The sequence below is a fragment of the Sphaerodactylus townsendi genome, linkage group LG11 (assembly GCF_021028975.2).
Source record: "Sphaerodactylus townsendi isolate TG3544 linkage group LG11, MPM_Stown_v2.3, whole genome shotgun sequence".
NCBI lineage: Eukaryota > Metazoa > Chordata > Lepidosauria > Squamata > Sphaerodactylidae > Sphaerodactylus > Sphaerodactylus townsendi.
The window spans coordinates 21,173,817-21,200,556 of record NC_059435.1 but is presented as its reverse complement, the minus strand read 5'-3'; the positions used below and the strand labels follow the sequence as shown (position 1 = coordinate 21,200,556).

The 26,740-nt window shown below is 42.6% G+C and overlaps 1 protein-coding gene across 2 annotated transcripts in view; it reads right to left on the bottom strand.

Moving 5' to 3' along the window:
• Nucleotides 1-26,740, bottom strand: part of ELMO1 (engulfment and cell motility 1) — a 395,692-nt gene that overhangs the window by 18,276 nt on the left and 350,676 nt on the right. For both annotated transcript variants that reach the window (XM_048510558.1, XM_048510559.1), the window contains one exon: nucleotides 1,984-2,147. In XM_048510558.1, coding sequence (XP_048366515.1) covers nucleotides 1,984-2,147 — 164 coding nt within the window. The remainder of the gene's footprint in view (nucleotides 1-1,983; nucleotides 2,148-26,740) is intronic.

Below are 26,740 nucleotides of genomic sequence, written 5' to 3'. Positions count from 1 at the left end.
GCCACATTAAGATGTGTTTGGTGCCATGGAGATAGAAATCTTACCGTGACAGACTTCTGAAGATGCCAGCCATAGTTGCAGGCCAAATGTTAGGAGCAAATGCATGCTTCTGCATCAGGCTTCATTTAGCCTGGTTGACTGTGGGCTACATTGTGTTTGTCAAAGGAACTGGGAAGAACACAGCCACACAGCCTGGAAAACCCACAACGGCCAGTCATACCTAACTTGATTGCCTGTGGAGTCAGAACATCTCATGCTGTACATCATAGCGTCAAACTTGTGGCCCTCCAGATGTTATGGACTACAGTTCCCATCATCCCCTGCCAGCATGATGCTGGCAGGGGATGATGGGAACTGTAGTCTATAACAGCTGGAGGGGCGCGAATTTGACACCTGTGCTTTACATTGTTCCTAGGCAGACAGGTTTTGCTGTAGTCCCCCAGTTTATTGGAGGGTCCTGGAATTAGAACACTGCACCATACCTCCACTTCGGTCAGTCGCTTATCTTGTCAGTACTGTAGGGTCAGTGTCCCTGTTATTTGTAATGGCAATAAGAGAGGATTGCTTTCTATCAAACTGAATGAAACAAGACACTGGCAAATGTGGAATTTGAGCAGGAATTTTGAGCAGGCATGCTCAAATGCCCCCCCCCCCCATCCATTCATCCTCATACCAACACATCAAGCTGTGTCATGCTGAGTCACACCCTTTTCCATCACGGTCAGTACAATCTATTGCAGGCAGCACCTATCCAGGGCTCAGACAGCTGATCTATAATCTGGGAGGGGGAGGAATTATTCTTCTCTGTCCTTCCTAAATGTCTCCTGTTTTCTCATTTAAAAAACCCAGTTATATCAATTTTAAATATTGATTTAATAAATAAAATATTAATGAATCCAAGAACCACAGTAGCAACAACAATATCAATAATAAACCACAGACTCTTATAATAACATACCAAGAAGTGGGCCAGCAAGCTTTGATGTTAGTTTCAGATCAAACCTATGTTATGAATTAATGGTAAAAAGAAAACTGAAAAAGGGCATCCAGAATTCAGATCAGACATCCTCAAAAACTAAATCATCCTCACTCCAGGATCTTAAAAAAAATTGGTTTGGTATGAATCCCTCAGGTAGAACATGCATTTAGAGTTGATTTTGTAGACTGTTACTAGGAACCACCGGATGGCTCAACCATCAGTTTCCAGCTATTTGTTAAGAATTTGTTAAGATGTGTTAAGAACATACAAAGACTAAATTTCAAAATTAATTTGGCTGCAAGTCAAAACACATTGCTTTGTAATAGGCAACGTCTATTAGTTTCACGGTTTGCATGCAAAAACAAAGACTTCAGCGTAACCCCTTACAATTGGTCTGCAATCTGCCGTGGACAAATAGCCATCCTGTCACTCCAGATAATATAGGGCATTGAAAAAGGGCTGGAAATCCATCGGGCACAAATCAGTGTAAAAGGACAAGGGATATTTGTTAGCATATATGCAAACAAGAAGCCATTTAGGCATCAAGCATTAGGGACAGCAGAAAAGAACACAGAAGCAGTCTTTTCACAGAATCCCTTTGGCTGCGTGCTTCTGCAGCGGCCTTCATTTTGCCGGGTTGAATGTGGGTTACATTGTGTTTCTCAAAGGACTTGGGCAGGAGAGAAAAAATTCAGAGAGGGAGAAAAGGACATGCACACAAAGGGCGAAAATGTCAAAGCATTGTTTGCTGCCCTACAGGGAAAAGCAGAATTGACTTGGCTGAACACAAAAGAAGCATTTCTTTATTCCTGGAGAAGAGAATGAACACGCGCCAAGCAGATGTGACCACCCTGCTTTATTGAACACGGCCCCTGCATCTTTCTATCCCTTGGCTTTTTTTCCCCTGAAGAGCTCACAAATTTCTTCACGTTTGTTAGACCTTCATGGGGGAAAAGGAGGAGGAGGAGGCAAGGAAGGAAAGAAGACATTTAGGAGACACCTACAAAATTGGACGAGACTGGAAGTCTTCCTGGTTCATTCTCTCGGACTGGCGGATTTTCAGAATTTCTGCGTAGCTTAGGTTTTGGAGTTTACTTTTGAACTGATCCAGAGAACTAGGCTTTGTGGTCAGTGCTCTCATTATTTGTTCTTTCACCACTTGCATTACCTGTGCAGAAAAAGAAAAAAGGGCATCAGTCCTGGAGGAGTTGACTTCTCCTTGGGCACTCGAAGCACCATCTCATTCCGGAAACAGATTACAACTCAGTAGTGTGAACATGTTCTGAAACCAATCTGGCTTTAGAAATCAAGCCAGTCTCATGCCCACCATCTCATCTGGGGGAGACACCAGTAAAGATGTTCCTTTATGCTTAAGAAAATACACACTTCTTCCTCTTGTGTTGAACAAGACCCAAGTATAGTCCCTTCAGGTTCTAACTTCTGCTACAGAGACTTGCATTAGCCCGGCTATCCAGTTGCAATTGCTCTTTCTGCCCTAGCTTGCACATTATCATTACAATCACAATAGCCATGTGGACTGTGGTTGTGCTACTGCCAGTTGAATTATGGTGAAGGTCACACTTCCCCTGTCCCCAGCCCAGCAGGCACCAGTTATATATTCCTTTCAACAGTGAATCCAGTTAAGGAGATTCCCCAGATGTTTTCTTGCAACTGAAGTGAGCTTTGCAACTGCAGCTTCCTTGCAACTTTAGCGAACTGTAGGCAAAACCAAGCCCATTTTACTTACCACGGTTCTGAAACAAAACAGGCAAAATTCCCTTCATACATCTCCAGGGGTAGGGAACCTGCGGCTCTCCAGATGTTCAGGAACTACAATTCCCATCAGCCTCTATCAGCATGGCCAATTGGCCATGCTGGTAGGAGCTGATGGGAATTGTAGTTCCTGAACATCTGGAGAGCCGCAGGTTCCCTACCCCTGATCTAGTCCTTCTAAAAAGGAGTTATCTCTAAAGCAGGACTGAAACATGGCACCTTCCCTTGCCTATCTAAATTCCAGAAGCATGGAAGGTTTTCCAGTCCTTTGCTCATCCCTATTCTTTCTAGTTCAAGAGTTGCTGCCTGTTAAAAGCATCAGACTGCTGTCGCCCATGTTCTGCAACATGGAATTAGAATGTCTGTTTTAAAAAATATCTATGTATTTAAAATATATTTCAGGGTCAAAGAATGCAATATGAGGGTGTGGGGGCGGGAGCAAGTCAGAGTTATGATACAAAATCACGACAACCATAATATTCAAAGCCAATATTCTAAAAATGGTGAAAAAACCTGGCAAGGTAGAACTGGACATACTAAACATCTAAATAGGTAGAAACTCCAAAATTTAATTTCCCAAGCTACACTCTCTCCCCACTTCTCAAACTACACCATACCATCTCTCTCTCTCTCTCTCTCTCTCTCTCTCAATAATTCTCAATAATACTACTACTCTCTGGTTAGCTCACTACTACTAATACTACTACCACACACACACATTGTACACACACCTACCCACACACACACACACACACACACACACAAACTGTGTCCTGCTCCCAGACGGAAAATAATAACCTCAAGACATAACCACATCTGGAAACAAACCATCCAATCCTTGATCAGAACAATATCCCACCAGGGAGTAGTTGTTGAATGTACCCACCAGAGAAAAAGTGGATACTCAACATAGGGAGGCAGTCAAGAGGAAAAGGAATTAGAGTGTCTTGACTGTTCCATGGATTCACCCACTGCGTTGTCCAGGTGGCAAAGCCAGACCTCAGAATATAAACCCATGGATAAAGAAGATGTTGTCAAAGTCTTTCACGGCCGGAATCAACTGGCTGCTGTGGGTTTTCTGGGCTGTGTGGCTGTTATCTGGTGGTTTCAGCTTTTAACACTGTATCTGGGGCTGGCATCTTCAAATGCCTCTGAAGATATACCTCTGAAGATAGGATCATTTTACTAGGACACTTGTAACACTCACCCTTTCCGCATGGGCCAATAAACCCAGGCTAACCATGGGATAAAACCCGTGCGGAGGGGGGGGGGAGACTTTGGGACAAAACACGTGCGGAGGGGGTGTTTCCCAATCTCACTATATGTGATTCTTTAGTCGTAATGCAGATTGCAGCAATCGCTTTCCAGTTTGTAAAGGTCATCCCTGCACACCTGTACAGCATGAGAGGTGAGTTTTTTTAAAAGACACACCTTCATGTGAAGGCACGACGGCAGCCTGCATTGCTTCCAAGGGCTCCAAAGGCTGCCAGCATGGAGGCATGCGGACAGGACAGGAGGGAGAATGGGTTCCTTTATCCCACCTGTAACCCGCTCTCCCGGAGCTGTGCGAAAAGAGCCTCAGAGCCCACAACTTTGTGGCCTCAAGGGAAGATGATACTCAAAGGATGACCATTACATGGGCCATGTCACGATCAGAGATGGGTTCAGCAAGGTGAAAACCAAAACCCCACTCTGAGACGCAGAGGCCCAAAGAGCATGCACAAAGCTCTGAATTGTGAAACACAGCATTCAACTATTTCAGTCAGAGTGGGTTTCATTAGTCCCCTGCCTTCACCTGACTGATAAAAATCTTCACTTCATAAGCTGGAGTTAATTTTCCCCTAAGAAACCTTTTCCTTTTTTTTTTTTTTTGGCCCAGAGCTCAAACTAAACATACATTCAAGCATCTATCTGTTAGCTGTTGTATATTTATAAGGGAATAGATCTCTAAAACGAGAATAAAATCAAGAGAAGATTTGAAGCAGAACCATAAACATTTCAAACGAGAGAAATGGAATGAGGTACAGCAAAGCAAGAGCTGTAAATCTGCATATTAATTATTTAACCAGGGGAAAACTCCAGAGATGTAGTTAATTAAGGTGGGGGAAGAGAAGGAAATGTGGGATTTGGGCACTGTGCCAAAACAACGGTATATCACATTCTATTGCACAGCTCTGGGTACTGATGAAATTATATACTTCAAAGGAGCTATCTGCCCATAACTCCTAACCATTCTATTAGTTAAGGAAGTATTTAAAATGCATCCGTTGCGGATTTATTGTGCAAAAAGGGAGGGAAAAAAATAAAGCAGTACTAAAACTTAAAACCAACAGGTAGAAGGAGCTGAGAACAGGCAAGACGGATGAGTACGGCTGCACAACACAACTCATTTTAGTGGGGGGCGGCTTAGGAAAAAGTATACAGCAAATCTTGCCCATGTTATAAAGTACAAAAAGACCATTCTTGGCAGACAACGGTTTCAACCTGTACTATGGCGATTAGGGGTCAAACTACAATATATATATATTTTTGTTGAGTTGGGTCTGAGTTTCTCCCGACTTGACTCACTTTCTCCGTAGCCACACAGCAGCTGTAAGGAATGACATTTTTAAACCCTGCAGGAGCCTGATTCAACTCGGAACTGTGGCTTGGGGGAGAGGAGGGGTTCCTACTTCCTTTCTGCACTTCCAGATGAAACAGCCCTAGTGGGGAGTTACTTGTACAACATGGAAGTTACCCTTGCAGTATTCTGTGCACAGGTAGTTCCAAAGTTATGCAATTAACTCCTTAGTAGAACCATTTTGGCTTAGTAAAATGGTACCGGGGTGGGGTGGGGTAGGGGATAGAAGCCTCCTCTCACCACAGTTCTGAACATAACTGGTCTATGCATTGTCGAAGGCTTTCACAGCCGTAATCACTGGGGTGCTGTGTGGATTCCGGGCTGTATGGCCGTGCTCCAGCAGCATTCTCTCCTGACGTTTCGCCTGCATCTGTGGCTGGCATCTTCATCAGATCCTCTGAAGTTGCCAGCCACAGATGCAGGTGAAAAGTCAGGAGAGAATGCTGCTAGAACACGGCCATACAGCCCGGAAACCACACAGCACCCCATAACTGGTCTGTGGGTGCAATTGGCAGAATTGCCAGTGCTGCTGTTATGCCAACACAAAGACCCAGAGTATTTTTTCTTTTTTTTGTATTGGAGAGAGATGTCAACTCCATCAGAGACTCGGAACAGGATCCAAAGGGAAGGGAGAGGAAGCCAAGCCAGCAAGTGGAGGGAGATAGGAAGGGAGGCACTAGGACCCCAGTGGAGTATTACTTCACAAAGAATTCCAGAAGAAAGTGCTGGTGTATTAATTCACAGTCACCCTTGGTTCTTTATGTTGAACAAGATATGATTTGAGGCCAAAAGTCTCATCTGGATGGTTGTACCATTTCATTTTATCTAACCTTTAGCTCACAGAATGCCTTTAAACCGCCTGCCATTATGTCAGATTCATTCCATATGTATCAATTTAATCACATTGACCTCATCTCTGTTTTGTCACCTTTGATAGCTTTCTCTGCCCCCTCCCTTCTTTTATTTCATCCCTTCTTATCTCACCTCCTTTCTTATCTCTCAGTTGCAGGAATTTATTTTCACGCAAAAATAATGACTGCGCTTTCCTAGAAGGAAGATCCAACTTCTTGATGTTCTTTCTGTATGATGATCAGACAAATGAGGTGACTGTCAAAGGAGTCACTCCTGAGCAAAGCTTTAGCAGTCAACGCAACAAAAAATTGTGCTAGAATAAAGTTGGAATGTTCACTAGTATTTGGACATTGAACAGGATAACTGATGGTTTAACACCAACAATTAGTGACAGCCATATTAATTGCATGCATTAATTGTACAGCTCGACTTTGGATGTTCCATTGAAGCATGGTTATTTCTACAGTGTTTCCCCGAAAATAAGACAGGGTCTTAATTTTTGCTTCAAAAGATGCGTTAGGGCTTATTTTCAGGGGATGTCTTATTTTTTCCATGATTTTGCCCCCCCCCCCCCCACGTGACCAGATCAGCTGCATCGAGGAATCTGTAACTAGGGCTTATTTTTGGAGTACAGCTTACATTTCAATCCTCCAAAAATCCCAAAAAAATCATGCTAGGGCTTATTTTCAAGGTAGGTCTTATTTTCAGGGGAACAGGGTACTAACATTACTTTTCCTTGCCTTAACATCCTATCACTAATACAAACATTTGCTATGTCTAGAAATAAGTGCAACCCCTATGGAGGCAAAACAACGGTTAAATGAAAATAAGCATGCACCTGGCATGTACAAACTTATGTGCACAGAGCACAAAAAAGGAAAGACTAACTTTGGTTACCTGTGTTGTAAGAATGAACGTGCATGGCTAAACCGAATTTAGCTCCCCCCCCCCCCCAATTGGGATCCTAAGCCAGGATTAGACTCTAAGAGCGTTTTCCCACTTACCTTCTGCTGCGTGCTACTGTAGCCAAGTAGCGCGGGGTCCCCCAGTACTCCCCACTACAGGGGTGGCAACAAAATACAGCAGCTTGGCAGCACAACATGTCGCGACCCCTCGGCGAGCGATCATTCCTGGCGCTCTTCAAAACATAGCGCTTAACGATGACCCGAAGCCAGTGCGTCAGAAATAGCGCTTACACTATGAGAGCCAGTCTTGTGACGCATAGGGGGCTCATGGTAAGTGGGGAAACGCTCTAAAACAGGATTACATTTAGGATCTTAGTTTGGGGAGAAAAAATGAACTCCAGTTAGTTTGCATGTCTGCACTCTTAGGCAATTGGTAAAATCACTGTTTCTTCATTGCCTGGAGCCACATAAATGCAGAGGATTAGCATGCTTGATTCCAAAACAAATAATATGAAAATATCACTGTTAGTGCTAGAAATAAGAAGCCCTGATCTGAATGGTCCAGGCTAGTCAGATCAAAGAAGCTGAGCAAGGCTGGCCCTGGTTAGTAGTTGGATGAGAGACGGCCAAGGAAGTTCAGGGTCTCTACACAGAGGAAAGCAACGACAAACCACCTCTGAATGTCTCTTGCCTTGAAAACCCCATGAGGGAGTTGTCATAAATTGACTGACTACACATCACTTTACACACATAGGCAGGAGAAAATCACAGTATCCCAACACACAAAAAGAAGAAAAGGAGTTTGGATTTATACTCCCCTTTCTCTCCTGTAAGGAGACTCAGAAGGGCTTACAAACTCCTTTCCCTTCCTCTCCCCACAATAGACACCTTGTGAGGTAGGTGGGGCTAAGAGTATTCGAAAGAACTGTGACTAGCCCAAGGTCACCCAGCAGGAATGCAGGAATGTGGAAACACATCTGGTTCACCAAATAAGCCTCTGCCACTCAGGTGGAGGAGTGGGGAATTGAACCCGGTTCTCCAGATTAGAGTCCACTGCTCTTAACCACTACACCACACCGGCTCTCAAAAAGAGATGTTTGGTGACCAGGGAGTTCTTGAAGAAGTAATCTTGGGAACAAACAGGTACCTCAGTGCAAGAAGGCATTAACATGATCTAGGAGAGTTTAGAATTAATTGTGGGAGGAGGAGGAGGAGGAGGAGGAGGAGGAGGAGGAGGAAGGAGTCCAAGAGGATTCTATAGTGGAATCTGGCAGAACACTCCCACTTAAGAATCTGTAAACAGCTTTGCTGTCATGCATGTTTTCTGTAAATACAGTTCAGAGGAAATGGATCATTAATTGCTGTAATAAGCACATTCTCTTTCTGAATGACTACAGATCTACAGGCAAAAGACCCAATGTCTGCTGGGAACTGAACACAAACACATAAGGTGGTTTTGCAGAAAGCAGTAAGAGAAGTAAAACTCAGGCGTTCAGGTAATCATCAGTGGGCATAACATATTTGCATAGCTTAACATCACTGTCTTCGTCCCCTAAAGCTTTTTTGTCCTTTGATAAAGACGATGACCTGTCAGTGAAACCTGATGGTGCAATCTGAAAGACTCTGACTATTGTGTATTGGATAATCTGCAGAGATACCACCACGGAGGAGAGAACTGAGAAGGTTACAGCTACCAGGTGACAGAATGAATCATTTCCATGCTGCAAGATGTAGCAGCAGGACTGCCTTTGAGACTATAGTCTGTCTCAGAAAAAGATGTCAATAGGGTTGCATATACCTCTGCCACATAACTCAGTATGGCAGAGCTTCTTTGTTGTAGAATGCTCCGCCTGAGTCCTTGGGCCTGCCTAGCCCCGTCTCTCCCCGCCATCCGTTTGAAACTAAAAATACATTTTGGCATTCAGTTTAATGCTGAATTATATTCACTATGCAGATTTGACAAAGGGAAGCATGTAAAAATGAACCATCATTCTCATATTTGTTTGGGAATATAGCCTAATGCAGGAGCATAATATTTTCTCCACCACTGCACCTTAAACTAACCGTACTAACATCTTTTTCTGAGACAGAATGAAGACTAGATGAAATGTTGATCACAGGCGAATGGATACGACAGTAAGAAAAGCCGAACTTGAAACAAGCCAGGGAGAAGGACTTGTAGATAGTAAAGGGGGAAAGATTAAGAGCATGTACAAATAGCACTGCTTGCATTCCCAGTTAGTATCCATAGAACATAACTGGGAGCATGGAAGATGTGTTAATAGTGGTGGGGGGAAAAGTAGATAGCTTTGGCCCCTTCCGAACATGCAGAATAATGCACTTTCAATCCACTTTCAATGCACTTTGCAGCTGGATTTTACTGTGCGGAATAGCAAAACCCACTTGCAAACAATTGTGAAAGTGGATTGAAAGTGCATTATTCTGCATGTGCAGAAGGGCCCTTTGTCCCTAGGACTCCTCCTGCCCTTCTGCAGTAAGGGCAGAACTAGATGATATGGTATTCCTGGGGATGCCACTACCATTTTATTGCTGGGATTTCCTCATTTTACTGTGCCCAGAGGGGAAGAGGAGTTTCTCTCCCCTTCATGCGCTGCTTTCAAGAGCCCAAATGACCCTGGGGTTTGGGCTCCTGCAAGTATTGGGGGGGAAGGGGGCAGGATCGCAGCAAATGAGGGGATTTCAGCAGTAATGTGCCAGTGGCATCTCCGGGGGTGCCAGATTGTGTAGCATATCTCTGCAAGAAGACCAACATGTAGATTTCACAGCTCTTGTCTCTGTTAGGCATGTAGCAACCATGTTAAAGCTATGCATCATGGGATATCCATCCATCATGGGAAGTTATCAATCGTCTGTGAAATGGGCATCCAATATTTGAACAACATGAACAGGCCCCACACATCTAAAGTCAGATAGCACAAAATGAGGAAGGATGGCAGATTTCATTAGAAGAAAACAGAAATGGTATCTTCTAAGACTTTGCTGGTGCTCACAATTTTTAGAGAATAGCCAAGGTTCCTTATTCACTTGTACTTGATTTCACTTGTACTTGATTATCTAAGCACCTTATTTTTAGCTCACTCCTCATTGAACCAAAACTATAGAGGGATACTCTATTCAAATATTTATACCCACCGTGGAATAGTAGTTAAAAGTGGTCGACTCTAATATGGAGAACAGGGTTTGATTCTTTGCTCCTCCACATAAACAGGAGACTCTAATGTGATTAACTGGATTTGTTTCCCTGCTCTTCCACATGAAGGCTGCTGGGTAACTTTGGGTCACAGTTCTCTCAGAACTCACTCAACCTCACCTACCTCACAAGCTGTCTGTTCTGGGGAGACTCCTGGAGTTAGGAAAAAGTGGTGTATAAATCGAACTTCTCATCTTTCTATTTCAAAATAAAAGCTGTGCAGTGTGAGGGAGAGCAAGTTCCAAACAGCAATGGCAGCTGCTTAGGAATACTTTGGGCAAATTCCCACTAATTGAATCTCTCCAATACGGGGTTTGAGTATTAAAGCTTCCTTGGCTGACCTCAGAGCACAAGCTGGAACGTACAGGTGAAAATCTGTACCTTGGACCTGAGTTGTTTAAGGCCAGCACTTGGCATTAGACCGGGAAAAACACTGGCAACCGAAATCACTGGCACAAGATAGAAATATCAAGCTTGCTACAACCAGTGCCTATAAGCACCCAGATGAAGCTTCCAATCTACCTTCAAAAGCGATCCCTTGTATAGCACATTACAATAGTCCAGGGGTCTGCAACCTGCGGCTCTCCAGATGTTCATGGACTACAAATCCCATCATCCCCTGCCAGCATGACCAATTGGCTATGCTGGCAGGGGCTGATGGGGTTTGTAGTCCATGGACATTTGGAGAGCCACAGGTTGCAGACCCCTGCAATAGTCCCACCAGGATGTTACCTAGACACATGTGAGTATGACCAGGTCCCAATTTTCCAGAAAAGGCAGAACTGGTGAACCAACTTATGCTGGATCAATGCCCTTCCAGCTGTCTGTGTGTCAGGCGGGAGCCTGGCATCAACAGAGAAGCACTAGCGGGGACGGGGATGAGCGAGCTGGTGGCAAAATACTTTCGTTTTCCCTAGGTAACAAAGCAGAGGCACCCAGGGCCACGTAGGATTATCTTAGACCTCTGACCTTGAGTCCATCCTGCATTCCTGTCTTTCGTGCCTTCTGTAGTGTGGGTTAGAATTATGGGGGAGGGATGGGGGAGGAGGAACGGAGACTGATATATTGGGATTGTTTGAATGTTCCAGCAGAACTAGCTTTTCCCCTCCAGCCTGCGTATCTGGCAATAAAGACTTCTAAACCTTCAAGTTTCAGAGTCTGATTCAAGTCACAGATTCTGGGCTTGACACTGTGTCACTAAGGAATCCAGGGTCGACCAGGTATCTGACAGCACACCCAATTGGCAAAGCTTGCTGCTTCAACTGCAGTACAACTCTGGGATAAGAAGCCATCACTCATTCTCTATCTCCAGAAGAAGAGGAATATTGGCTCTGGCAGCATGCAAGGACACACACACACACAGGGGGGAAAAATGCAAAGGTCTCTCTATGTCATTCCATGCCCTTGGGACAAAGGAGGCAAAAAACGTCTATGGCATGTAAAGATTCATTTGCCCGAGCGAAATGATGTGACAGCAGACGACGACAGAGTCTCTATGGAACTGCTTATTATTTAATTCAAATTGAGGTCAGCAAATAATTATGTGATTCGCCTCCAGCGTTTGATCAAACAGTACAGTGTACCTGCGATTCCTACTGGGCAGTGCTGCATTTAAGAGTATTTTCTAGGACATTTTGCCCCTCGTGCCCACGTCCCCCATTTCAGGGATGGTTCGTTTTGTCTAGAGGCAAACAGAAAAGTTTAAAGGAAGCTTATTAACCTCTGGTCCATCTGTCATTGGATTTTGAGGTTGGCTCCTGGTTCCCCCGCGATTGCAGGGCAGAAAGGCATGGGACCAAAGGCAGAAGCCATCACATTATCTGAGAACCTCCCTAAGACTCTAGCTATGACTTACTTTCCTACTGGCTTGATGAACAGCCAAGAAAAATAAAGTGCACCAGCCAAATAATTCAGAGGAATCTGGTTTGTGTTGCCATGTATATTACAATCCAGACTTCTGTGGTTTAGCTCATATGCTGTAAGAAACAAGGTTTAATTTAAACAAGGATTAGCTCTGGGATGAGAGCCAGCGTGGCATAGTGGTTAAGAGAAGCAGACTCTAATCTGGAGAGTTGGGTTTGATTCCCTGCTCCTACATATGCAGCCTGCTGGGTGATCTTGGATTAGTCACAGTTCTCTCTGAACTCTCTCAGCCCTACCTACTTCACAAGGTGTCTGTTGTAGGGAGAGGAAGGGATGGAATTTGTCAGCTGCTTTGAGACTCCTTGCAGTTGAAAAAAGCAAGGTATAATTTCAAACTCTTCTTCTTTTGTTATTCAGCTGCCATGCTTCCAACATGAAAGAATAAAGCTGGTTTTGCCACCAGCATATCTTGTGTTTTCCCCATTGCCTCTATAGTCATTGGGGGGAGCCAGGTACTAGGAATCAGGGGGTAGCATAAATTGGTAGCATAAAACCAGGGGGCATACATTGAAAATGCTGGGGGGAAGAATTAGGACTAATAAAAGGAAACACTTCTTCACACAATGTGTGATTGGTGTTTGGAATATGCTGCCACAGGAGGTGGTGATGGCCACTAACCTGGATAGCTTTTAAAAGGGCTTGGACAGATTTATGGAGGAGAAGTCGATCTATGGCTACCAATCTTAATCCTCCTTGATCTCAGATTGCAAATGCCTGAGCAGACCAGATGCTCAGGAACAGCAGCAGCAGCAGAAGAAGGCCATTGCTTTCACATCCTGCTCCCAAAGGCACCTGGTGGGCCACTGCGAGTAGCAGAGTGCTGGACTAGATGGACTCTGGTCTGATCCAGCAGACTCTTTCTTATGTTCTTGTGTTCTTATGAATCAGCAGCAAAAGTAATAGAAAATTAGGAATAAAAATATCTGGTTGCAGCTCTGGGAACTATAACCATTTATGGCAATAAACGTAATGATGACGATGAAACCAAACTTCAACCTAACTTCACATTAGGAATACATGTTTCATGGCAGAGGCTGTACTTTTCCAGACAGAGTCGAGTCTTCAGTTTGCACATCTGAAAAACCTGTTATATAATTAATATTACCTCTGGGCCAAACTGCACATATGGATTTTTAATGAGTTGGATATGGGATTCCACGCAGTCCCACCATAATATAAAATAAAAGACAGCCCAAATTTGCACAGAATGTTCCTGGTGGAGTAGCAAAAGCGTAGAAATAACTTCCACCAGTGCTACTTTCATGTAATGTCCCAAGACTGTTAAGGCTCTCAGGTATTTTTTAAAAGCTATTTCAACTTACGTGGCAGTGGGGAACCTGAGCTGGAACCTGAACCCGACTCATTAAAAATCCAAATATGTTAGTTTAGCCCTCTCTTTACATGTCAGCAGTAGCTGTTAGCAGATAAGAAGCAGAAGCCGATGAATCCATCTTTTCAGTTGCCCTTTAAGTTGAACTTATTTGCTTTATGGATCTCGGAGGTCCTTTACAAATTGGCATCTTTCTGCTGTGCAATTAACCTGCCGATTATCCAATGCACAATATGGAGCATGGAATACCCATGATGCACAGCAGATTCGCAAGTCTGGGCAAGGATAGATACGGTCTTTGGGTGAGTCTGTCCATGATTTGTTAATAACAGGCTTTCCAGAAGAATTTTGTGCTTCACAGTATCATAACTTGAGATATTTTTATCTTATCATAACTCAGATATTTCTCATATCTCTATATACATCACGGCCTGCAAGGGCTCACCACCCTCTGTGCACCACATCTCCACCTCATGCTTTGTGGCAATAACAAGACTGATTAACCAAGTATCCATGCTGTATTATGCGACATGAATGCAAAGATCTGTTGTGGAAATATCTGTAGCACTCGCAATATAGAGTTGCTGTGGGCTGCAACATTTAAAAATTAAAGGCAGTGAGGGATTTAAACACTAGGAATGCATATTTCATTTCTGAAAATGGGGAGAAATGACAATGGAACGAGCAAAGAACAAGATGGCAGCCTCCATCTTGCAAATGCTTAACTTCCTGTCCCTTCACCAACTATATGATACCCACTGTGCCTTTTAAGAAGCAAAAAGGATAAAAATATCTTGACGGGTTCCCCACGATACTTCAGACTGAACAGAACCACTACTTCAGAGTGGCATAGTGTTTAAGAGCAGGTGCATTCTAATCTGGAGGAACCGGGTTTGATTCCCCGCTCTGCCAGTTGAGCTGTGGAGGCTTATCTGGGGAATTCAGATTAGCCTGTGACCTCCCACACACGCCAGCTGGGCAACCTTGGGCTAGTCACAGTTCTTCGGAGCTCTCCCAGCCCCACCCACCTCACAGGGTGTTTGTTGTGAGGGGGGAAGGGCAAGGAGATTGTCAGCCCCTTTGAGTCTCCTTATAGGAGAGAAAGGGGGATATAAATCCAACCTCCTCCTCCTCCTCCTCCTTCCATCATGATCTCTGTCTGAGATAAATATGTATGTATACATTTTGAGGAGCTGCAGAAGATCAGACCTTCAACGGACACATGCTAGGCAATCTGACCTGCCAATTGCCATTGGTAAAGGGATCAGGATACGAAGCCTGCAAACAGTGTAGTTAATTAGTAAGTTGGTAGCATAAGTTATTTATCTGGGCAGATGCCTTTTTATAAGCCATACGTTAACCATGCTAACACACCTGTCAGGCAAAATCACCTCCACTAGAAGACACAGAGAGCAAGAAGAGAAAGTGAGCTGAAAAGGCCCCATTTTATGGAAGGTCAGCTCTCTTCAAATAGTCTAGAACAGGGGTAGGGAACCTGCGGCTCTCCAGATGTTCAGGAACTACAATTCCCATCAGCCTCTGTCAGCATGGCCAATTGGCCATGCTGACAGAGGCTGATGGGAATTGTAGTTCCTGAACATCTGGAGAGCCGCAGGTTCCCTACCCCTGGTCTAGAATGTTTTAAATCACCGATAAAGGGGCTGTTCTCAGTGCCTTCTCAGTGATTTGGATACTAATGTTTACCCTCCTGGTGTGAAAGAGCAGCACAAAATATGCCTTGATTAGTTGGTAGATAAACCATGGTCAAAACGGATTTGGCTATGGGATCAAACTCAGAGCTTAATCTTGTAGGGCACACAGATGCCCTGGAAACCTGTTCCAACATCAGATCTGGTCATGGAACAGGTGAAAGTATGAAGCAGAAGAAAAAGCAACAAAGGATATGTCAAGTAATTTTCTTCCCTTGCCCTTCAGAGCAATCACATAAAGGCCCTAAATGTCTGGGATTTTTTAAAAAAGCTTTCCAGATCGAACACAAATTTTGCTGAATGGCCTTCAGCAATTCACGATTGTTTCTCAAATGGAAGGAATATCTCGAAAACAAATGAAGATCCTAATCAAATCCAGAAATGAAAATACTTCCACCATCCCAACCACCAGGAGACAAGCAAAAGAAATGTGCTTTCCGGGAGACTGTTCTAGAACGTGTGAATCCAAACATTTGTAGACAATAAAGATTGCCAGAAAAATCCTTAGGAAAATATTTCTGCCGTATGGGCATTTTCAATAATATAACGACTGAGAACCTATTTGGAAATAGACTGCCTCCAGTGTTAATAAAGCATTTGCATTGTGAAATGTTTCGTTACATTCCTGGATACTACCAGAAAAGCTTCTCACTCCAATTTAAGGACTGCTAAATTGGTAAAAGATAAGCCCCTTGCATGCACAGCTTGCCCCATTTGATTCTGTTCCTACATGCCTCTACCCTAATATAAAGCTCATTGAGAGATCACTGGGTTCAGCAGAGACAGGTCAGAAGGCTGTTAACACTGACAAACTCATGATACAACTTTAGAAGAGGTATAAGCAGCTTGTGTTGACAATCAGGGTTATTAGACCACATGTAGGACCAACTGCAGCTTGTAGATATGGGATGAGCTTCAAAGGGCCATGCGAAGTATCTGCACCCCACTGTTTTCTGTCCCCTCTTTCCTCCTTAGCCTCTTATATCCTCCTACAAAGTCATTCCCAGGGGAACTTTGGAAGAATTGTGCCATGTGATGTGGAGGAGATGCAACTAGGGTGACATGTTGGGAAATATTCGGGTTGAGATCCAAAGAGATGCCAGTGACCAAGAACCTACAGGATTAAGACCATTTGCTGTGTCAACACGATCTGCTTAATCACCATTAGGGGATTAAATTTGCAAGTAAGTTTTTGAGAAACAATGGAGACCACTTAACTTTGAAGCCCTTGTGGGCACAAGTGAAAACCACATTTGATGTTCATGTTTTATCACCTGTGGTTGCCACACCAGCACATTGAATGCAGGTAGCATATCAAACATCACAACACAAAACAGACACAGACTCTCCAGATTACATTTCAAGACACAGACAAGCCTAGGTTACCCTTGTAAGCCTAGGATATACAGTCTCGAAGAAACAGAATAAAAGACGGCAAAGCAGTTACTGCAGAAACTGTGAACTGGTAGCAAAGGCCAAATGAGACAGCCAAGGACAAAGGATTGAAAGAGGAGCTGCCGCTTTCTTCTGAAGATGAAACTAAGAAGTCCAGAAGAAGGCAGGAATGAAGGAACACAAATGTATAAATGACATCAGTCCTGTCCAATGGACTATACAAAATACATATAGTATTATTACAAACCCTGATCTCCTTCAGGTAAAATGACTGCAGCCTCTGGCAGGATTCGAAAAGTTTTCCTCCAAGAGCTATAGTAATGGACCAGCATTACCCTAGCTGAAGGGTTTACAAGATTTGTCCTAATAGCTCTTATCATTCTTCCAGAAGCCTGAGGTGGTACGTAACTCAAAAGAAGAACTCAAGATTGCCCATTTAACTTACAGAGACACCAGATGTTTACAGGAGAAAGTAAGTGCTTTACTTAAAAAAAAAATCTAGGAAAGACTGTACAAAATATACAACCAGAGCGGATTTCGTGGATTTTCATTTATTAATCCTTCAGGCAGAGGTGACAAAATTTTCACCTTGTTCAACACATCATTAATCACGCTCTGAGAAAACAAGATCATAGCCCAGTTGGTGGTCATTACCCAGTAAACAAGAATGAATGATGGCCATCAAGGGGGAGGGAAGGGCAGGAGGAACAAGGAAAATGGATGGGTGACAGAAAGGAAGTGGCACAGTATGAATACAGGTAGATTTTTATCCTGCGGATCTGCTATAGCCTCAATATCCTGGTGCAGCAAAAGGATTCTGTGTGTCCCCCCCCCCCCACACACACATTCTTTAGATCATTCTATTCAATTATGATGCCACCATTCTGGAGGCCTTCACAAAGTCCCAGTGTGCTAAATTAATGACACTGCCATTTGAATGGGCTGCTGCAAACAGTATTCATGAAAGCCAAGTGTGAATAGTCACAACTGATGACAGCATTTGTGGCTTTTTTCACCAAATATACAACACAGTGAAACCTGGCAAGTCGTTACACACAGTAATTTCTAATATAAAGAACAAAATGTCTCTCATAGGCAAAGGAGCTACAGAGGCAGATTACAGCTTGTTTTCATTAAAAAACAAGAATTGCACTCTGGTTTGATGTAATATACCACAAACATTGGAGAAGAGGGTACTCTAACAACTCTTCTCTGGACCAGTCTAAAAATTTTAATACTATAAGCTTATGGAAATTAGGACCAGCTCTTTCTGAACCCCAGGACTCTCCAGAACCATACAAATGTTTCTCAAGAAAGAGATGGTCCTCTCCTTGTAAGATTACGACATAACTGGGTTAGTGATCTTATAACCAAAGAGATAGGCAATAGATAAAGAAACAAACAGGTAAAAGGAAAACCATAGAAGCAGCTTAACAAATGAAGAACTGAACAAGAACTGTGCCTTTAAATGATTTCTAAACACAGCGATTGATGGTGTGTGACAAATGTCTGGAGATAGGGGTGAGGTTTCTCATGGCAAGAGTCAGTCAAGGGAAAGTGCGCAGGCTTTTCGAAGAAAACAAGTGGGAGAACTAGAACAGAGAGGAGCTGTGAATTTAGCTCCCTGTGATGGGAAATTGAGAAGCTGAGGTAATTTAGAGACACCATCTTTAAAGAGCTTTCCATCAGGGACAATGGGAACTGTATTTGAACTTCCCATGTCTGTCAATGTAATGAAAGCACCACACAGATCAGAGCGCACATTCAAGTTTGTTTGTTTTTTAAAACATGACTCTCTTGAGCATTAGATATTGAACAAACACTGAAAACAGGCACGCTGGGATACTAAAATGCATTCTTGGCTTGTGCCCATTGTACTGAGCATGGGCTATTATTACAACTGATTAAGACCCACCAAAATGATCTCTATGAAAGCTGAATTTATGCCCCTGAAGAAATTGTTCCGAAAGAAATTACCTCATCATAAAATGGAATCCCTTAAATATTAAAGGGTGAAACTGAATTAATGAGATCCCAGCTGCCATGGCCAGTACAGCTGCTGAGGCACACAGAAGACAAATTCACAAAGCATGACACCCAAAATATGACACGAAAACTGTGATTTACCATTCAAACAGCTCTTTTTTTGCCTTCCTTTTTTTTTTTAAACTGAAGAGCTTTTACTCACTAGCACCTTGGACAAGAGTCTCCTGCCAAACCTCTCTTTTAGCCAGGACATTCAATCTGGCAACCATTTTCTTCTCATTCAAATTTGCCTTTGCTTATCTGTACCTTTCAAATCCCTCCATGTAGGCCATTTTATTACAGACTGCCTCTTGTGAATTGCTGAAGGTATCTCTGCTTCATAATCCCCCTCTTCCAAATCACTGCCGTGCGAACAGTACGAGAGGAACAGGAAGCGACAAAATCAGAGTGACAAATCGGATCAATTGAGCTTGAGCTTCTGACTGACACGAACAGATGTTCTAGCTTTTTATTTTAAGCAGCAAGATGAAGGGGACAAAGGCTCTTTCCAACATCAGGGCAAGGGCAATGCCAACAAATTAGAAGTTCTGTAATAAGTTCTTGACTTTCCTGGAATGCCACCCAGAAATAAAACATGTAGTAGCAGAATTCATAATTTAGAGACACTACCTTATATTTGACAGTGTTAAGGAACTGGTACTTTGTGGACTTGCCCTAAGGTCACATGACCTTAGCTAACACGCCCCAATGTGGTGCTCACCAGTAGGTTTCCTTGCGCCCACTCGCTTCTCCCCATAGTTCTATGTCCTATAGTTACATCTATTGCTCAAATTTTTGACCACAGAGTCACCTAAGGAACATGTATGAACCTTTGCAACTGTGATAATTAAAAGTGATTAGGTACTGCCCTCACCTTCACATTCCCACTTGTTCTCCACTTCTCCTTTTCATTCTCATAACAACTCTGTGAGGTAGTTTAGGGTGAGAAGGTGGGAGTAATTCAAGGGCACCGTGCAAGCTTCCATAACAGAGTGTTCATCCAAACCTGATCATCAGTTGCTAGACACTCTAACCACACCACACTGGAGTAAAACATCCATTTATCATTCTTGTATTGCAGGATAATGCAATTAACCTGATAATGTGCTTTTGTAGGCAGAAGCATATATAATCACACTTTCGTGCTGTAAGAACTACTATCCCATGGTTCTGAACTCCTCCCAACACAGATTAGAATCTAATATGATTAGATCATATAAACAGGCAATGAAAGTATAACAGACACCTCTGACTATATGAAGCTTTGATGAGCTTTCTGCCATTTGTACAAGGGGTACTATCACAAAATGGCTGCTATGTTTTGATTTATATCCCACTTGTCTGTCGTGTGAGGAGTCTTAAAGCGGATTACGAACTCCTTTCCTTCCTCTCCCCAGAACAGCCACCTTGTAAGGTGTGGTAGGGCCGAGAGAGTTTTGAGAGAACAGTGACTAGCCCAAGGTCATCCAGCAGGCTTCATATGTGGGAGCGGGGAAGCAAATCCAGCTCATCACACAAGAGTCGGTCGCTCATATGGAGGAGAGGGAACCCAAACCTGGTTCTCCTGATTAGAGTCCCTTGCTCTTAACCACTACAACACACTGAACACGTATTCCTTAAAAACCCAAAGATGATACCTTCTGGGTTCTTCTGAAGCACATCATGCTTCAGTGTGATAGTGGAAAGCCAGGATTAGCTCTTAGCTTTGAGTCAGATATGCTTTGGGAGATAAGGAAGTGGGCACCAAGAAACACACCAGTGGGCGCCAAGGCTGACCTAAGGTGTGAAAGTTGGTAATTAGATGCCATCTTAGATTACTGAGCAGAGAGAAGACAAAAACCCCAAGGGGTAGAGTAGAGATTGTCTTCTGTAGTTTAAGCCTATGCAGTTTAAGCCTACATCTAAGATGGCCATTACACCATATTGTAGGGACAACTAATCTACTTTAAACAAACTGTTAACATCAAAAAATTCCAAGACCATAGTTTCCATGTGGTTGTTACTCATCCATATTTTTGACCTCTATTTTCCAATTATCTTGTAAAAATCTGCATACGAAAAAGAGGGCAGATCTGGATTGTAATGCTCAGTCCTGAACAGGAACAACAGACACGAAGACTTATTTTCAATGCAAGAAAATGCCGTGTCAATATTTCTGCAATCACCTCCAACCTATCAGTTTTAAACGTGGGCTAAACTACACAGGCTTAAACTATAGAAGACCATCTCTATCCCTCAAGGATTTTATCAACTCTCTGCTCCGTAATCTAAGATGGCATGTCAGCATGACTTCTAAGTATGCCCACGGACATCTTAAGGAATGTTTTTGACAGCAGTGACCAACTATGCCTTTGCTACATTTTTCAGAACACAAAACCACTGGACAATGTGATATTGCATGAATTTGCCTAGTTGGAAGAAAGCACAGCAAAGTGAAGAAATAAATATGATTTACACCTCTCAGGATTTGCCTAGGGTCAGCCTTGAGTTGTAAGGAAAAGCCCTCAAGAGCCGTTGTAAGGAAAAGCCCTCAACGGCCCCATTATAACTGGGGTTCCTTGCTCTCCAGAAACTCCATAAGGGGATTTTCACTTGCAGAGTGAAACTATCTCTCTCTCCCACTGCAGCCCCAAATGCCCCCCCCCCCCAATCAAGGTCTTCAGGGTCAGGAAATGTACTCTATTCCATTCCCTGGAGCATTCCTAAAAAGCAGGTTCTACACTCAAAATTTGCAAAAAACACTGAGACAAATCTGCACAGCCGGCCCACCCTGCCTATGCCTATTAGCACAGACAAATTGCCTCCTTGTAATTTGTCCCAACAAATGTCTGCAAAGGCTGCCAGGCAGCAGAAACATTTGTTTAATCATAGTCTTTGGGAAATTAAACTTTCCTGTTGCTTCTGATAGATCTCGGCCCCCCCCCCTCCTTTTCTCTCTTTCCTATTTCAGAATGTCAGGAGTGGCTATTTTTTCCTTTCTCCACCACACAGCAGAGGATGGAATATAGATGAACATTTCTAGACCCAGCCAATCAATCTTGTTTTAATCATTTTCTCTCCCACCAGAGTTTCCTTCTGCAGCTTCTATTCCCCGACTGCCTGCTTCTTACAATACAGTTTTAGTAGAATTATTTGGGGCTTTTTAGGCTCTCTCTATAAACAAAACAAATTAGCATAATTACTATCAAGACTTGTGCAGCAGCATTGCTGGTAATTAGTGATTTTAATACGGACGGTCTGTCGCCGTACCCAGTTGGTTTAAAGATGTATGTGACCCCAGCCTAAGCGGTCCACTTTATTATATGGACAAAATTAATGTATAAAATAAATAAGTATCCAATCAGGGAGAAGCCTAATTAAACAAATGAAATAACTTTCGTGTATGAAAAACGGGACTTAATTTGGGCATCCTTCATCATGCATAGTTGTATCAATGAAAGCGAGCTTGAAAAATCTTTCTTTGTGGTCCCATCTGAATTCCAATAACAGTGGATGAATATGTATTACCCATTCAGACTATTTCTATGCTGCCTCTCCAAAGACCTGCTCGTGGTGACTGACCAAGGAAAAACAACCCAACAAAATTACCAGCTATATCAGAAGTGTATGTATTAAAACAAGCATAAAAGCAAGCTAGGCCACAAATCAAAAATGGCAGAAAACATTCAGTTATCTAAAACAATAATCCATGAAACAGTTCTCAGGGAAGAAGACAGCTAAAAGATGTGGAACCCCTCAGTGAAAAGCCTAGGTTAAAAAAATAAATGGAATTAAGAATGAGGTCCCAAGTTTGAGTCTATGGTGCTTCCTGCACAACACAAACAAAATGTCTTGAGGATGCTAAAATAAGCATTTTTTGGAGGAACTCCCCCCTTCCCCCTGACACATTCAGGCACTCTATTTCAGCTCAACGCATCATATTTTGAAAATGCTAAGTTAGCAACCTTTCTCCCCCAAGATGAGGTCAAGACATTTCCTGCTTGCTTTGTGGAGAGCAGGAAACATCTTATTTCTCTCACCCAGTCTGCAAGCTCTCACTTCCATTTTCTCCCATCCACCATTTTCTGATGGTTGAATCCTCTGCGATTTCGTGATGTTCCCCTGAGACATTCGCTCTGCTGGCATTGCAGCTGGCCACCTTTTCAGTGAATAAAGTACACGAATGGACTCAGCTTCTTCTGCCAATTAGGGCAATGTGTTGTTTCCCCCCTTTTAAAATTTTTGGGGAGGTAGCTTTGAAAACTAGAGACTCAACATGAGAATCGGCACATCGAGTCTTTGTAGCTTCGAAGCAACCTCCCTGAAAATAAAAAAATGGGGAAACTGCATGTTGCCATAATCAGCAGGAGAAGCTGAGTCCATTCATGTACTTTATTCACTGAAAAAGAGGGGAAAGGTTCCCAGGGGAACTTCACTAAATGGTGAGCAACACAGAGGATTCAAGCATCAGAAAATGGTGGATGGGAGAAAACAAATGTGAGAGCTTGCAGATTGGGCAGGTGATAAAAACTCCACTGTCTCTCAAACCGTTTATTTGTCCATGCTATCTGGACAAAAAAAATAAACCCTTTTTTTAAGGCATCCCCATGATGTCCTATAATGGTTGTGTAGAAAAGACCTACGTTACATTTTTACTTAGGATGTTTGTTCTTAAAAGTCTGTTTATGGTCTGTGTTTTGTTCCTTCATGTCACTGTTGGACAAATATGGGTGCATCTTGATATTGGGGAAACTTAATTACTCCAGCACACTTTTTAAGGATAAATGCAACTCACAAGCAACCAGCCCCATGACAAATCAGCCAGGGATCCCCAAACATAGCACAGTGCAACTCTGAGAGTGCAGTCCCCAACAGAATTATACCTTTCCAAAGACTTTGATGCTCATAGAAAGGGTGTAACGCGGCTTATGATTGCCCTGTTAGTCATCAACTGTTCTTCCTCCCAATACAGGGTAATTCTGAATGAATTTTATAACACATTGGGAAACAAAATTTCCCCAAATCTTTCATTTGACTAGAATTTTATCCTGTGATCACATCAGCAATTCCCTTTTCTTCTTTGTATCTATATTCTGAGTATAATGATGACAAACTGGAAAGAAAACAATTTATATTACCAGTACGTCATTAGATCAAAGTCCTAATGCCTATGAAATTAATGCGGATGATGACAATAGAATACCAGCTAAATTAATGGGAATAATTAATCAGGCCTCTGAAATTTCCAAGGAGTCTATGAATATTTTTCTCCTGTCAATACGGACAAATTTTAAAAGCTACCTTAAATTTAATATGGCTGCTTTCTTACTTTCTAAGCACTCTACATGAAAGTATCTTCTACTAAATCAACCATCTTCTAGAGCAGTGGTCCTCAAACTTCCTAATGCTGCAACCCTTTAATACAGTTCCTCATGTTGTGGTGACCCCCAACCCTAATATTTGTCCATTTTACAGATGGAGAACACTGATGCAGAGAGTCTTAGGCGACCCCTGTGAAAGGGTTGTTCGACCCCCAAAGGGGTCGCGACCCACTGCTTGAGAACCACTGTTCTAGAATATCCTACAAAAATTTCCCAAGAAATTCCCATTGCCCATTAGCTATGAGGATCTTTCGCCCGTCTCCCAGCTGAAGTGCAGGATCAGTGTGGAAAATGGAAAACTGCAGTCAGAAACTATAACAACTGCATAAGCAAAATGCCAAACATTATCATTTGGAACAAGAGAAAAAGTGTGCCTTCTCTGGAAGAACGTTACATGACTGATGAGAAGATCCAATATATGATAAATTGCTGCTCTGTGCATGCTGGGAACAGAAGTGACCTGATAATGTAAGATCACCTATGCCATCAACCGTCTTCTAACTCATCTATCAAACGTTTTATTACTTTATAAAAGTATTGAGCTACCATTTTCTATCATGTGTCTGACATTTAAATGGGAATGAAATATTATGATTAATCAAAGGCACTTCCCTTTTGAGAGAGACACGTGCCCTGCAAGTAGAAACAGCTAGACTACTCCGAAATTAGTCTGAGATATTTTAACAGTTTCAACTACACTACAGCTAAAATAGTGACACTTCTGTATTCTGGAAAAAAAAATCTGTACCTATACATGGTTAGGTATGCTATTGTACCAATGGGACTTCAGTGTAAGAAAAACCATACCTGATTAAAGAAATTAGTTTGAGGACTACTTTGCAAATATAAGTCTTTTGGATTTATTTATGGGTGTCAATCAACTTCTTCATGAGGCACACCTTCTTCATGAGGTACACTGAGTCAATGCTGACCACCATTCAACAGTCCCCAGCACGGGGGGGAGAGAGGGTACCTTTCTTTTCTTGCCTGGTTACTGTGTGGACCCAGAGGTCCCCTGGAGCCCTTTATAGCTACACATGCATCCTAAAAAGAAAAAGAGCATCTCTGCAGCATTTGCTGCTGCTTCCTGAATGGGTAAGCTTACCATGTGTGACGGAGGAGAAATGGGTTCATTCATAATGAATTATACTCATTATGAATGATCTGTGCATGTTGTTGTGTGTGTGTGTGTGGGGGGGGAAGCAAGTTACATGCTCAAATGTGCAGGTATTTCCAGATCAAGCTAAGTTATAAATACTTCCAGCTCAGGTCCAACCACAAAAATTCTTCTCCAATTAACTATTTTTTTCTTCTGGAATGAATAAAATGCTCTTAATGACAACATTTTACTCATTCCCAGTACATAGTGTGAAGGTTTTTTATGCAAAACTATGCATAACATTAGAGATGATAATTCCTATATATTGCAAGACATTTACTACACATTTTCAAGGATATTGATGCCATTTAAATTTTGCCCATAGTTGATTTTCTAAAATGTCTAATCATGCAGTAACAAAGACTTCAGAGCTGACAATGTATTAAAGTTTCACTTGATATCCAAATATGCTGCTATTGTAATTGCAAAGGATTGTTTCTATCCAAATAATACACTTCTGTTTTACAGGAAAACTTGGCTTTTCTATTTTCTACTTTTCCTACCTCCCCGATAGCAAACATCAGCATATATGTGCTAAGGTAGTAAAAGATACACTAATTTGCAGCTTGCTCTCTAAAATATTGGGTATATTCACCATTTTACCTGTAGAAAGTGAAGGTATAATTTTGAACTTCATATGTATGCTGAATAGTACGATCTTATATACCACCTATGTTGTAGCTCCTGCCTTTTAAGTTGTTAAAGCAATATAATGAGGTTGATAAGTGCAGCACTAATCTCAGTTTTAAATGTCAGGGGTTTTTTTTCTCCCATGGATTCAAAATATTTGGAAATTTTATATTGTTATGCTTGTCTGGATCAGCTACAGTCTTAGCCTTCCTGGGACATTGTACCTGAGCCTTAGCCTCCCCTGCCGTATTTTGAAAGTCTTCATGGTCAAACTCTATGGCCGTGGTGGCGAACCTTTGGCACTCCAGATGTTATGGACTACAATTCCCATCAGCCCCTGCCAGCATGGCCAATGCTGGCAGGGGCTGATGGGATTGTAGTCCATAACATCTGGAGTGCCAAAGGTTCGCCACCACTGCTCTATGGACTCTGCTGCCTGCAACATAACAGCAAGATGGAACGGGGGCTACGCTTGGTGTGCACTGAAATGTTATTATAATTGTTTCAACAGAAGCCCCAACTTGAAGGTCAACCTTTTCATGGAGGACAAGACCAAAGCCATTTTCTTCTTGTATTGGGAAACAGGCCTTGGCTCAGTGGCAGAGCATTTGCTTTCCATGCGGATGTTCCCGGTTCAATTCTTGTGTCTCCAAATGAAAGGAAGGAGGAGGAGGAGGAGGAGGAGATGTACACATGCTACATGCTGCCCTGATATACCGTGTTTCCCCGAAAATAAGACAGTGTCTTATGTTAATTTTTGCTCCCAAAGATGCGCTATGTCTTATTTTCAGGGGATGTCTTATTTTTCTGTGTTCTGTTCCTCGGACATGCTTCCAAACAAAAACTTTGCTACGTCTTACTTTTGGGGG